The following is a 12,481-nucleotide window of genomic DNA, read 5'->3' as shown; positions in this document are numbered from 1 at the left end:
AACCACACACATGACACATGACAGGGCTCCAACGGCAGCTGTGTATTTTGTTTTTTTGGGTTTTGTATGGGGGGGGTATCCAAACCAGCGAGAGATTTAATTGAGCAGGGGATCATAAACCCTTACCCAACGAAGCTGCAAACATTGAGAATGATTCGATGAGTCAGCATTAGCAGGAGAGCACAGCCAGCCTTCGGCTACGGCCAAGTCTGGGCCAGCACCAACACTGACGTTGATGGCCTGTCAAAAACTGGGCCCAATTCATGGCCCAATCTAAAAGCCAATGCCTGGTATGCACAGTCCACAGCGTCCGAGCGTGTCAAATGCATGCCCTGCAAAGCGGTCAAGTGCAGTGTCTGGCAAAAGCCACTGGCCGCCAATTCGGGCAATCGGATTTTCCCAGGATTTCAGCTCGTTTCGGGTGCCCAGAGAGTTGGTAAAAACTAAACAAAATTTTCAAAACTGTTAGTTAAGTAACTGCTGGATTAATTCAAAACGTGTGTAAAGACGAATCACATACAGAAATGTGCTCCACTGCAGTGCACTGGTCTCTCCTTTGTGTGGGTGTGTGGGTGTGTGTTTGTGTGTCCTTGATGTATCACTTCCGCTGTCTGTTAACTTACGAGTACGGCCATAAATACGCTCGGCGGCCAAGAGCACACGCGCCAAGCGATCCAGCGATGGTAGCGATGCGAGCACCCGGCATTCAGACCATTTAATAGCAACACGTCTTTCTGGTATTTTCACACGCTTGAGCATCACATTGGATTCAACGTCACGTTTTAGTGTCGGCCCGCCCCCACACCTCCACACCTACCACCCACACCCACATCCGCGACAGCAGCCCAGCCTCCACTCCACTCCCGAATGACAGAGGCGACGCCTAATATGCTTATGTTGAATGGCTGGCTAGCTGGCTAGCTGCCTGGATGCCTGGGTGGCACACACACAAAAAGAGACAGACAGACCGTCGAATTGAACCCTTTTTCGCTTGCCATTTTAAAGTGCCCCAAAAACAGGGACCAAGCGCCATGCCACACATCGCAGCAACAGCAGCAGCCACAGACCCACACACACGCAGACATTGGACGGGTGTCAATGTTGATATTTCAACTACAATATTATTTTCACTTTTAGACAGACGAGGACGAGAGCGTAACCAAAGCATACAGTTAGTTTATTTTGGAAATTATAATAAGCCACTTTGTGGCGCAGCCGCCGCCGCCGCCGCCGCCAACGCCTCATCCAGCGGTATCATGGGAGTCAAAATGTGTGTGTTTGCCAAAAGTTATTCCAGATTGAACGTGCCGTCTGACGAGTGCTCTATGCATGCCCCGGTGCGGAGGTATGTCCGACACATAACTTTCTGTGCACCGTCGTCGTCGTCGGCAGGCACTCTGTAGCGGCGAGTGCAGGATGTCGATGGTCTATCCTGGCCCAGCTAGTGCGGAGGAAGATTGGTCGCACAGGGGATTTCTCAACGCAGGACACCGAGTGGAGTGTCTATGGGATATGGGACCTGGGATATCTATGACTGCACTTAATAAGATAAGCCGCGGCCTCACTGCAACTAATGTAATTTGTACGGACAGAGCCGCCGACAACTTGCGAGTGCAGTCGACAGCATTTCCAAATTCAATCAACCGTGGAAAAATGCCTCAGAGTGCATTCGTTGGGTCTGTCCCCAACCTTGTGACGGTGAAGCGGTGCGCTGAAAAAAAAAATGCAATTAAGCCCTCAGCTTGGCAGATACCGAGCTTCAAAGGAGCTCGCCGGGAAAACGGCACCAATGGATGTCTACCCTGAATGCGGTCACTCGAATAGTTATAGAGATGGCTTGGACATATGGACGTGGACCGCACTCCATTCCATTCCATTGCCAGAAGAGGCAACAAGCAGTAGAGGCAACGTGCCCGACAGCACGACAAATGGCAAGGATAATTAGGATTATGCCCATTACGTAACTCTGGTCGAGCGGAAAACTAATTTGCAGCAGAGCTGAGGTGGCCCTTGCATCGCGAGTTCAATCTGCCAAACAATCCCAGTCCAGACCCACAGGTTACTGGCCCAGTAGGCGACGGTACGAGACGTCCTTCCCTCTCATAACTCTCCAACGACCTTCTAGTTTCGTATAGCCAGATCTTTCCGGGACAACATTAGCTTTGAGGTCAGATACGCAATTGCTGGCTATTTTGATGGCATCCTGTTTCGACTACAAGCTGACTCTCACTCTGGCTATAGAATATCATTGCGAATAATGTCGAGTTTACTTATCGTATTAACAAACATATACTCGTACAGCCAGGCTGGGTATAGTAAAATCTGTATTAATTTGATTTTTGCGTGATTTTGGCACGTGTGGAAGCACCTCCAAAGGATGGATAAGTTTGTGCAACGCCAACCGTCCCAAGCTTCTACCGGGGACTGCCCGGACGTATCGCAACCGACGACTTCTGTCAGTTCAAAGACCAGCCAAGGGCCTTCTATAGTAGCAGAAAATGATAAGACCACGCCTACGTCCATGACGGACGCGCGTCTGCAGCGTGACCTCAACAGCCGCAGCGCTTTACTTCGAGTGCGTGCCATGTACGCTCTCAAGTAAGTTAAATCTGCATCCACGTTCTAGAGAAATTAAATTCCCTTTTTTTGTCCCGCAGAAATCCTACCAAAAACGCATACACTGTATTTGATGTGCCACATACCGAACAAGATCTTATCTTTGACGACGAAGGAGAATCCTCCGATTGAACCAAAACGGCACAGTGGGATCTTCGGCCAATTCAGTTTAATAGCTTCTGAACGAAAAGGGATGTCTCCTTGAAATAAACTGCATTTGAAAACAAGAAAATTATTTTATGGGATTTTGTACCTGCCCTTGCCCGTTTTTCGTGCGAGGTTGCGTCAATTGAATCTATCTAGAAGCCAAACCGCTCCCAACCGCGGAATGCCCTTTTGAACTTGAAAAAAGGAAAATTCAAAGAACATATAGAAAACGAGGGGGAACGTTGTGAGTTGCTGCGGAGACCGCAACTCTACATTTATACCCGATACCCGCGAATTTCAAGCGACACGACAAAGAGTGCGTGCGAGAGAGACAGAAAATCAGTTGTGGATGGGGTGCGGCGAAATTTTGAAACAAACTCGTCAAGGTTCGATATCTCAGGAGTGTGGATTAAAAATTTGGTTGATCTAGCTTTTATAGTCTCTGAGATCTAGGCGCTAATGTTTTACGCTAAGCAAAGCCGGCTATGCTACGTGTGTGTTAGAGAGAGACAGGGCGAGAAAAAATTAAATTGTTTTCTTGATGCTGGCTATAATAATAATACGATCTGGTTGAGATTTTGCACTCTAGAAGATATAGCCATCCTCTACGATTCTGTGTTTTTAGTTTTCTCGTATCTATAAATTTGTGGTTGCCACATATTTTCGCCCTTTGTGGGGGCGGAAGGGGGCGGGGCAAAGCTTTGAAATATACTTGTAGCAGTGACATATCACAGAAGTCCGGATAAAAAACGTCGTTGCGCTAGCTTTTATAGTCTTTGAGCACTAGGCGCTGATAGGGACGGACCGACGGACGGACGGACAGACAGACAGTGCTCAATCGACTCGGCTATTGATGCAAATAGAGAATATATATACTTTATCTGGTCGGAAACTATTCCTTCTGGACGTTACACACATCCACTTTTACCACAAATCTAATATACCCCAATACTCATTTTGAGTATCGGGTATAAAAAGTCTCGGGGGAGAATTTAGATGGTGATTTTTGTAAACTTAAGTCAAAGTTGAAAAACTGGCTTCATATAAGATAGTGTGGAAAATTCGTTTTTCTTTAGAACTATGTATGCAACGAACCAGTTGTTATTAGTATTGATAAAAACAGAAATATCGACTTAAAGATACCAAAAACCGAATCATACGTTACATAGTTTACTTTTTATTCCACCTGAAAGATGCATTAAGTGAATAATAGTTGACTGAAACAATTTTTAACTTTGAGTGCTCATATCTCCCAAGCTAAAAGTCCAATTATTTTATAAATTCGATTTTTGAAAGCTCAGGAACTTCTCTATTAGATGTGTTTATTTATTCTATGCAATTCTCCATCTCTCTATCTCTGCTTTGAGTTTTGTCACCTCGTTTTGACTGCTGGCCCACTGTGCGCCAGCGACTATTTACGCCCAACTTAGTGTTTGCGACCACACCCCAAAGAGCAAATGTATTAAATAAATATGTAAATATAAACTCAAAGCATCAGCAAATATGTTTATAGTGGTTTTCTGCCAGTACAAATGTTTATTTATGTGCTATGTCCAGTTCATTTTAGAAATTGGGAGCTAAATAGCAACCGCGTTTGAATTGGAAAGAATCTTACGATTTGCGAATACCGGAGAACGCAATACTATGATTTGATAGCGGAGCTTAGCTGACAGATACATTACCCTCACCTGTGAATACTGCATATGCGCATCAGTTGCAGTGGGTTACTTCATCGTGGGACCCATCGGTTGTCTGGGAAATGACCGAGGCTGCCCCAGCTACCATTGACCTTCACCAAGGCTGAGCTGCATCGAAATGAGAATTGTTGAAATGTTGCCGCGGGACGCGAGGGGCAGTGGCAGCCCCATTCGCTATCCACTCAGCGCAACTTTTATCATAAATTTGAGAGGCCCGCAACTGAAATAAACGGGGGCAGTGCTGCGAGTGCGGAGGAGTTGCTGAGTGGGGTAATGTGAATATATTACCAGTGGCCCAGCACTGAGCCCGCCTGGGACACCCTCTGCCACAGCCTCTCAGAGGCAATGGAATGCCTGAATGTACTTGTTGGAGCGGAGGCAACAGTCGTCTTAAAGTTAAAGTATTATTGTAAATATCTTGAAACGACTTTTGGGAAATTCCACACGCCCCTTGCACCGATCCCGAACCGCGTGCCAAATCCCCGTGCAATCCAACCTGTCACGGCGGAAAAGCTTTGCTTCCTGCTCCCTCAGGACAGATAAGTTAAATTTTTCAGCGCTTTTTCTTTTAAGCAGTGCTTGTGTCTCTCATATGCGAATCAGACAAAGGTCAGCTGGGTCGCAAGCCCGAATCGGTCCTTAGCCAGATCGCAACCATCCCTATCATCCCTATCCCTATCCAAACATATCCCAGACTGATGACGGCTACCAGCTGGAGTCTGAATCTGAAGCGGGACTCTTGTCCATGGCAATTACCACACGCTCGGCCTTGCACTTGGCCGATGCGATGACAGGCGGGAATCAAATGTGTCATCAAGTGCCAGCACTCTGGGGTTGCTTTGCGTGGTTTGCCGTATGAATATTTAATGACTCGTATGCGAGTGCCGGACTTGGTCCTGGTCCTGGTCCTGGTCCTGGTCCAGGTCTGGCTGTCCTTGTCCTTGCCAGAAACCTCCACACACACGGACAATGGACCAAGTCGTAGCTGAAGGCAAAGCCGGTGCAGGGGCACGGGGCTCGGGCCAGGGATATTAGCAATGCAGGTGCAGGTGCCGGTGCAGGTGCAGGGTAGTAGTAGACACTGACTGGAAGTTGTGCTGTAAAATCTTACAGTGCAGTTTATGCAAAATTGCCGATAGCAATTTGCAAATTTAATGGCGTGAACAAATTCAATCAATGTATGCAAACAAAAACAGAGCAGGAGCGTAGCCAAAATGTCCTGAGGGGCAAAGCAGTATACGGAATTTACGGCTCCTACTACGGCTTTGTCTCTGGCATTTTCGAAGCTGCAGCTCCTCCGACTGAGCTCTCGACAATCGTGAGTCGTCAGAATGGTTTTTGGCTGGTACTTGGATTCGGCAGTCCTGGGCCCTCAATGAGTTTTAGTTAAAACTGCAAAAGGCAACAATAATCAATGCTTGGATTCGTAGTCCATGACCGATAAGTAATATGTATGGCAGTCCATGTCCACTGTCTGCTATCTGAGGGCAGTCAGGTGCCATAATTGTGTGGATGCCCTGCCCCTACGGGAATTTTCACAGCTGCTGCCTACTGCTTCTACTTCTCACATCACATAAATCTCAGTGCTTTGGCATTTTCCCGCTCTGAAAACCCATAGGGCTGATCGAAATTTGCTAAAGTTGTTAATTGTTGAAGGACAATTAAAAGCTTGTGTGGCCACAGACGCAGAGATACGATTGCCTCTCTCTTCCATAATGGTCCTGCTTTCCGGGCTTCCTGTAGCACGCAGGAAATGTTCAAGCTGCTGCACGGTGGGTGGGAGTTTCAGTCTCAGTCTCAGTCAGATTCTGAATCTGTAGGTGAATATGAATGAATGTGGGCCGCTTGGTAAAATATGGAGACTATTTTTTGTTCGTTCCGCACAAATTTGTCTTTAGTAAGCGGACAAAATGACAAGTCAACTTAAAAACTTGGTCGAGGCAAAACCCCTCCAAAAGCTCTCTCTCACGAGAACCATGGTCTGGGAGTCTACCCCGACCTCGTTTTGCCTGTCATCAGTATGGAGTGTGGAGCGTAGGGGAAAAGGAATATCTTGTAAAATATTGTAAAAAGCAGCCTGCAAATTAATGATAACGGCCCCGACCAACACCTTCAACTCGGCAGACACCCGGGCACGCCGGCAAAGGCAAAGGCAAAGGCAAAAGCATGGAAAGGCTACGACTTACTCGTAAGTGACATGAAACAACCAACTACTTACTTGACGGCAGGACGAGAGAACGGGCTCGAGAACCGGTGCCTGTGGGAAGGAGAGTGAGGGATACCAAACTTGACAGGACCAGCACCCCCTGTCGCCGGTTGGTTGTCTGGCTAAGGCTGGGTGTAGCGGTTGAGGCGGGTGTAGCGGGTGTTTTGACTTTGACTTGACAAAGTGCGCCCGGAATTTGTCTAACTGCAGAGCGCAGTAGACCAAGTAAGTAATGCTTCCTGTTGCTACACTTCACACTCCACACACAACCCACTGTTCCTCTGTCCCCCACACACCTACACCCACTTACGCGTTTCAGTTATTTATGTGCGGGAGTTTTTCATATGCCTATCAGATCGCCACCCAATGACTGGGATGATTAGAATATAGACGCTACGACACTCCGGATCAGTAGGGGTAACAGTCGCCTCGACTGGCGTTTCCAGTCAGTTATTACTGAAAAGCAACATGAAAATAAGACCGTCAAAATTTGTTGTTTGCATCGTGATGGTGATGTCGACGGTTTTGCAAAACGGCGTTGCCTCGCCGCCACAATCAACTGGCAATCGGCATCCGTCCAGCAGCAGGGATCTCGGCATGCTCATGTCCGAGTTTGGGTCCACCGCCGCCGACACCTCAACACTAGGACAATGGTCGGGTTCCAGTATGCTGGATCAGGACACGGAACAACTGTTGAGAACAAATGGAAGCCATGGCAAAATGTCCGACTTTCACTTTCTGATCACAGGCGGATATCGGCCGGAGAAAAACAACTTGGTCAAATATGTGGTCTCTGTGCGATCAGAACAGGAACGCAAATTTTTTGGCGATAATCATTTTTGCGGCGGAGCAGTCATTTCCACGAAGGTCATTCTAACGGCTGGCCATTGCCTCTACAAGGGGTCTGTACCGGGTAGCTGCTTTTCTCTGCTACTGCAGCCATCTGATTTCATGCCTTTGCTTTGGCCTCTTCCCAATGCAGAACTTCCAGGATAAAGGCCAGCAGGATCAGGATCGTGGCCGGTACGCCGCGACGCTTGCAGCGCACAGACCAAACGCAGATCCGAGAGGTTTCTTCGGCAAAGCCCCATCCGAAGTACTCGCCAAGGCAGCTCAAGAATGACATAGGCCTACTCTTGTTAAAGAAAGACTTGAGCCCTGATGGCGAGTTCGTCCAAATTATTACTCTATCAAGCTCCTCGCCACCGCCGGGACTGAAGTGCACCGTCGTGGGCTGGGGCACGGTCATACAGGTTGCTCCAAGTTGGCCCAAGTTGGCCCAAGCTGCCCCACTTGCCGCTCCCTAGCTCTAACCTGTCTTTCATTTCATTCTTTCCCTCAGTTCGGTCCAACTCCCGATGAGGCCGTCAATGGTGATGTGGCGGTCAATGATAAATCCTTTTGCTCCTCGCTGGAGGGCTTCTCCAAGGGCATGATTTGTGCCTCGGACGCGAACGACCACGAGGTGGATAGCTGCCAGGGCGACTCCGGTGGTCCCCTCATGTGCAATAGCATTGTAGTTGGCGTCGTCTCGTTTGGTGCGGGCTGCGGCGAGCCCAAATCGGCCGGCGTCTACACGGATGTTTCCTTCTTTGGTGATTGGATAAAGACAAATAGCAGCACTCGTAACGAGGTCGCCGTCACCCTTTCATTCGTCTTGATCCACCTACTGATGCTTCTGATCCATCTGTCAATATATGTTTATTAGATTTCACATTCTGTGCATTCATTTCTCTGCATTCAACAGGGGGACGTGGACGTGGCCGTCGCCGACGTGCAGCTACTAAGTAATCACCGTTCGCTGCTCATCGCGGTGTACCTGTGAACCTGCAACATACAACCTACAAGCCAGCCAGCCAGCCAGCCTGCAAACGACAAACCAAAATTGACTAAACCAACGGGCACGGCCTGTCAGGCTCTCGCGGATATAGAGAACGTGGGAGGTGTCCGTGTCCGTGACTGGGCCCGTACCCGTACCCGTGTGGGGGGATGAGTGGAGCTGGGAGCCAATTGCAAAATGCGGTGCATACCGCCACATACGCATGTGTATGTGTGGATCGTGGGACAACGGTTTATGGTTTCGCTGCAGGCGGATACATAGGTGCACTGTTTGTGACAGCAATTATCGCATCAGGTCCAAACACCTTCCCCATGCCGCATGCCCCATGCCGCTACGTTCAAGCATGAACATTATGCAACAAATGGCAATGGTTAATTTCGCGCACTCACCAACTGTTGATTAGACCAATTAGGGGTAACAGTAGCATTCTCGTTCTCTTCCTCGTCCTCCAGCGGCAGAAGCTTGAGGACTTGAGTGGACTGGAGATTAATAAAGGAGCTACAGGAGGCACCCAACTAGAGGGAAATCTTTCATAAATATGATGCCGATGATTTTGCAGATGATTTTCTTTTGTAACACAAGTCGCTGAGGCAGAGACTCAGCCTGATAATAAAGAGCTTATGGGCATTTCCAACAAAATATCCACCATGGCAAGGGCCGCGGCTCTACTCAGCCAGTATGTATATATGTACATACATATGTGAACTTATTTATTTAATTTGTGCAGTATATTTTATATGTCGTTTGGCATCGCTTTTTTTCTATTCTCACACCAACTTCAGCCGTATTACATATGTATCTCGCCAGAGGGCACACAGTGCACGACGAAGAGTGTGTGAGAGAGAAACAGAGAATGGATAATCGCGTGGAAGGTGTTGCGTGGCCACTGCAATTTAATTTGTCCTTTCTGGCTATAATAATGATCCGATCTGATCAGATATGGTCATTCTCTATGATTCTGCGTTTTGGTGCTCTCGTCTTGCGAAATTGTGGATCCCACAAAAAGACTACACTCGTCTCTGAGAACTACTCATCACACAAGACTGACAGACAGACGGACGGTAAGTTCGATTATTGTGATTTTTCTGTTTGTGAATATAGGGCAACTAAAGTACTATGCATAGAGGAATACACATCTTTTTTAGAATTTGACTGTTTTATTCTTTTCCTTTTATTAAATTTTTCGTACGAACGTACAAGATCCACTGCTCCAATGGAAGCTGGCCCTCAAAATCCCACCTCGAGTGTGACAAATGCAACAGTTCAGAGCAGGTTCAGAATGTGCGATGGGATGGGGACTGTTCTGGATCTCCGTGAGAAATCAGTGCGGAAGTATGTTGATTTAATATCAGCAATGCAATTAGTAATCGCACACGCACACTCCAATCACTTGCACATACAATTAGAAAAACCGAAGAATAACAAGTGCGATGGCCCAGCCACAGGCCTTAGTCCTTAGCCCTCAAGCACACAAGTCACGAACAGGGCCCCAATGTGGGTGGCCAGAGCCAGAGCCAGAGCCATAGCCAGGGCCAGGTCCAGGCCGGCGGCAGACGGTGGAAGGCGGCAAAACAATGTTAAATTGATGTGGGACCGACTCCGACTCGACCCCCGTGTGTGTGTGTGTGTGTGTGTTTGTGGGTGTGTGACGAGGAGGCAACCCAGAGGCAAACACACACATGCAATCAGGTCTGTCATTTCGCATTCGTATTGTGTGTTGTTCAAGTGTTCATAATGAATTTAATCGCGTATGTTTATTGCTCACTTTGCTATGGTAGACTCTCTGCCCTGCCCTGCCTTTCTCTGCTCTGCTGTGCTCTCCCCCTCTGTCACTGAGTGTCACACAAAACACCCTGTGTGCCCCCACACGGAGCCCTAAGTTGGGTTCTGAGCCATCGGCATCGCCATCGCCATTGCCATGGAGGAGTCGACACTTTATCATTTTGTCACGCTTCTTGTTTACCAAGTTGGCTCGTGAGCGGTCTCGTTCTTTTGCATATTGATTTATCATTGTTGTTGCTATTGTACTGGGCTCTGGCTGTAGACACGCACACGCACACGCACATGCACACGCACACGCAAACATTCAATAGACTGATCCGAGTCCCTTTTTGCCTGGAAGCAAAGCAAATTGTTTGCATATATTAGACACATGCCAGAAATTGCATTTCAAATGAACTTGCATTTCATTTGAGAATAATTGCTGTTAAAGTTGTCGTCTTTGTCGTCGTTTGTCTCGGTCTGATCCTTGCTGAATCTACAAGCCCAGTCCATGTCCCTGTCCATGTTGTATGTGGATGACCCAGGCTACAATACTTCAACAATACTTAACAATTAAGCACACAGAAGGGATTTGCATTCCCTCTCCATCTCCATCACCTGCTTAACATTAGCCAAAGAGTATCCCAATCCTATAGCCAAATGCATCCCCCACCCTCCACTGGCATACAGGTTTCCCGGTGCGTACGGCTAATCGGCAACCTGTCGACGTGCTAAGTGCCAAAAACTACTCTTTATATTCCACAGGATACTCAGGCACACGCACACGCACACCCATCATCATCCCCATCCCCATCCCCAAACCCCTACCCATGCCCATATCCAGGCCCCATCCACAAGCAGAGCATAGGCACACGCAATCGCTGAAAAGCCACAAAGGGCAGGCGGCTCCAATGATGAGATGAGCATGCATTGGTTGGCGCTGGGCGGTTTATGTGGAGCCCAAGCACACAGCAGACCTGAACCTGGACCTGGAGCCTGGAACCGTACGAATGGTTTACTCGCGATGCGTGCTGACAAATCGACGGCTAAGCCGAAACGTCAACACGTGGATAGCCAGAGCGAGAGACCGAAGCCAAACCAATCCAAAGCTCAAGCAGAGACTCTGGAACCACAAGCCGACCATGGACCCATCGCCACCGAGATGGCCATGTCCGGAGCTGGAGTTGGAGCTGGAACCGACCAAACCAAACCAAAATCACTATCAATTTGCGTTTGTAAATACATTTTAATGGCATTTCAAAGTGAAGCCGAGTTGACCCCGGCCATTGCCTCTGCCGCTGCTGTCCGGCTGTCCGGCCCAACCATTCTCCGGCGGTAATCAATTTGGAAATTTAGGCGCAATAGTCGCGGTCGTGTGTTGAGCGGGGATTCGGGAAAGAGTAAGAGCAAACGCAGGAGCAGGAGCATCCACTGGAGCGCATGTAGGTGTGGGTGTGGGTGTGGGTGTGTGTGTGTGTGTGTGTGTGTGGGTTCGTGCTAGGGCTGGGCATAGGCAGATCCGAATGACACCGGAAATTCAAACTACTTCCTGTTTGTCGGTGGCATTCGTTAGTCGTGTTTCATTTTCGTTTGGATTTGCTTTTGGTCTGACGGATGATGGCTTGGCCTGCGATTTGATTTGTTTTCATTGTAACGAGCCTTTTATTAGCCCCAGTGCCCAGACCCTTCATCCTCTTTCCTTTCCTTTCCTTTTCCCAAGCCCTCGCCTCGCCAGCTCCAAATAGTCCCTCATGCTCCCATTCTATCCCATCCCACATCCACATCCATCCATGTGCCTGTTATATTGGCTCTATTGTTGTTGCTGTTTCTGTTGCTGTGTCGTTGTGGCGCTGTTCGTTAAATGCAAACACCAAAAGGGTTTTCAAAAACAACAATCAACGCCAGCAGCAACCGACCGACCGACCGTCCGACCGTCCAACCGTCCAACCGACCAACAGAACGACCCACCCACTCATTCATCTGGCTACAGAGCTGCTCCACCGTCCAATCCGCCCACACCCCGGGCCAGGCCAGGGCGACGGGGCAGCCAGGAGGGAGCGATAGGAACGCCAACGGCAGGCAACCCGTTTCGATTCTGTTTGCCCAACACAGTGGCGGGCCACAGCAGTGGCCATCTGCGCAGAACCGTCACGAACAGGAGGGCAAAAGCACCAGGCCTAGGATCTAGGCAAGTGCCCTGTGGTGTATGCTTTT

General features: G+C 48.6%; 2 protein-coding genes across 2 annotated transcripts; both read left to right on the top strand.

The window, feature by feature from the left end:
• Nucleotides 1–2,123: 2,123 nt before the first annotated feature.
• On the top strand, nucleotides 2,124–2,843 carry LOC6902072 (uncharacterized). The gene is made up of 2 exons (XM_002133569.3): nucleotides 2,124–2,598; nucleotides 2,658–2,843. Exons 1-2 carry the CDS (start codon nucleotides 2,378–2,380, stop codon nucleotides 2,746–2,748), a joined length of 312 nt encoding a protein of 103 aa, XP_002133605.1. The 5' UTR covers nucleotides 2,124–2,377; the 3' UTR covers nucleotides 2,749–2,843.
• A 4,223-nt stretch (nucleotides 2,844–7,066) lies between these two features.
• Nucleotides 7,067–8,380, top strand: LOC6902073 (trypsin-3). Its single transcript, XM_002133570.3, has 3 exons — nucleotides 7,067–7,568; nucleotides 7,649–7,919; nucleotides 8,009–8,380. The coding sequence occupies exons 1-3, from the start codon at nucleotides 7,135–7,137 to the stop codon at nucleotides 8,372–8,374; spliced, it is 1,071 nt and encodes a 356-aa protein (XP_002133606.3). The 5' UTR covers nucleotides 7,067–7,134; the 3' UTR covers nucleotides 8,375–8,380.
• Nucleotides 8,381–12,481: the final 4,101 nt, after the last annotated feature.

This window comes from Drosophila pseudoobscura, chromosome X (assembly GCF_009870125.1).
Source record: "Drosophila pseudoobscura strain MV-25-SWS-2005 chromosome X, UCI_Dpse_MV25, whole genome shotgun sequence".
Classification (NCBI taxonomy): domain Eukaryota; kingdom Metazoa; phylum Arthropoda; class Insecta; order Diptera; family Drosophilidae; genus Drosophila; species Drosophila pseudoobscura.
Note: the sequence above shows the minus strand (reverse complement) of the source record. Positions and strands in the feature narration are given on the sequence as shown.

Excerpts from the sequence above, each read along its gene's own strand:
- LOC6902072 (XM_002133569.3), top strand. The coding sequence starts at position 2,378 with ATGGATAAGTTTGTGCAACGCCAACCGTCCCAAGCTTCTACCGGGGAC. Across the intron at positions 2,599-2,657 it reads CGTGCCATGTACGCTCTCAA|AAATCCTACCAAAAACGCAT; the intron begins GTAAGTTAAATC and ends TTTGTCCCGCAG.
- LOC6902073 (XM_002133570.3), top strand. The coding sequence starts at position 7,135 with ATGAAAATAAGACCGTCAAAATTTGTTGTTTGCATCGTGATGGTGATG. Across the intron at positions 7,569-7,648 it reads GGCCATTGCCTCTACAAGGG|AACTTCCAGGATAAAGGCCA; the intron begins GTCTGTACCGGG and ends TTCCCAATGCAG. Across the intron at positions 7,920-8,008 it reads GCTGGGGCACGGTCATACAG|TTCGGTCCAACTCCCGATGA; the intron begins GTTGCTCCAAGT and ends TCTTTCCCTCAG.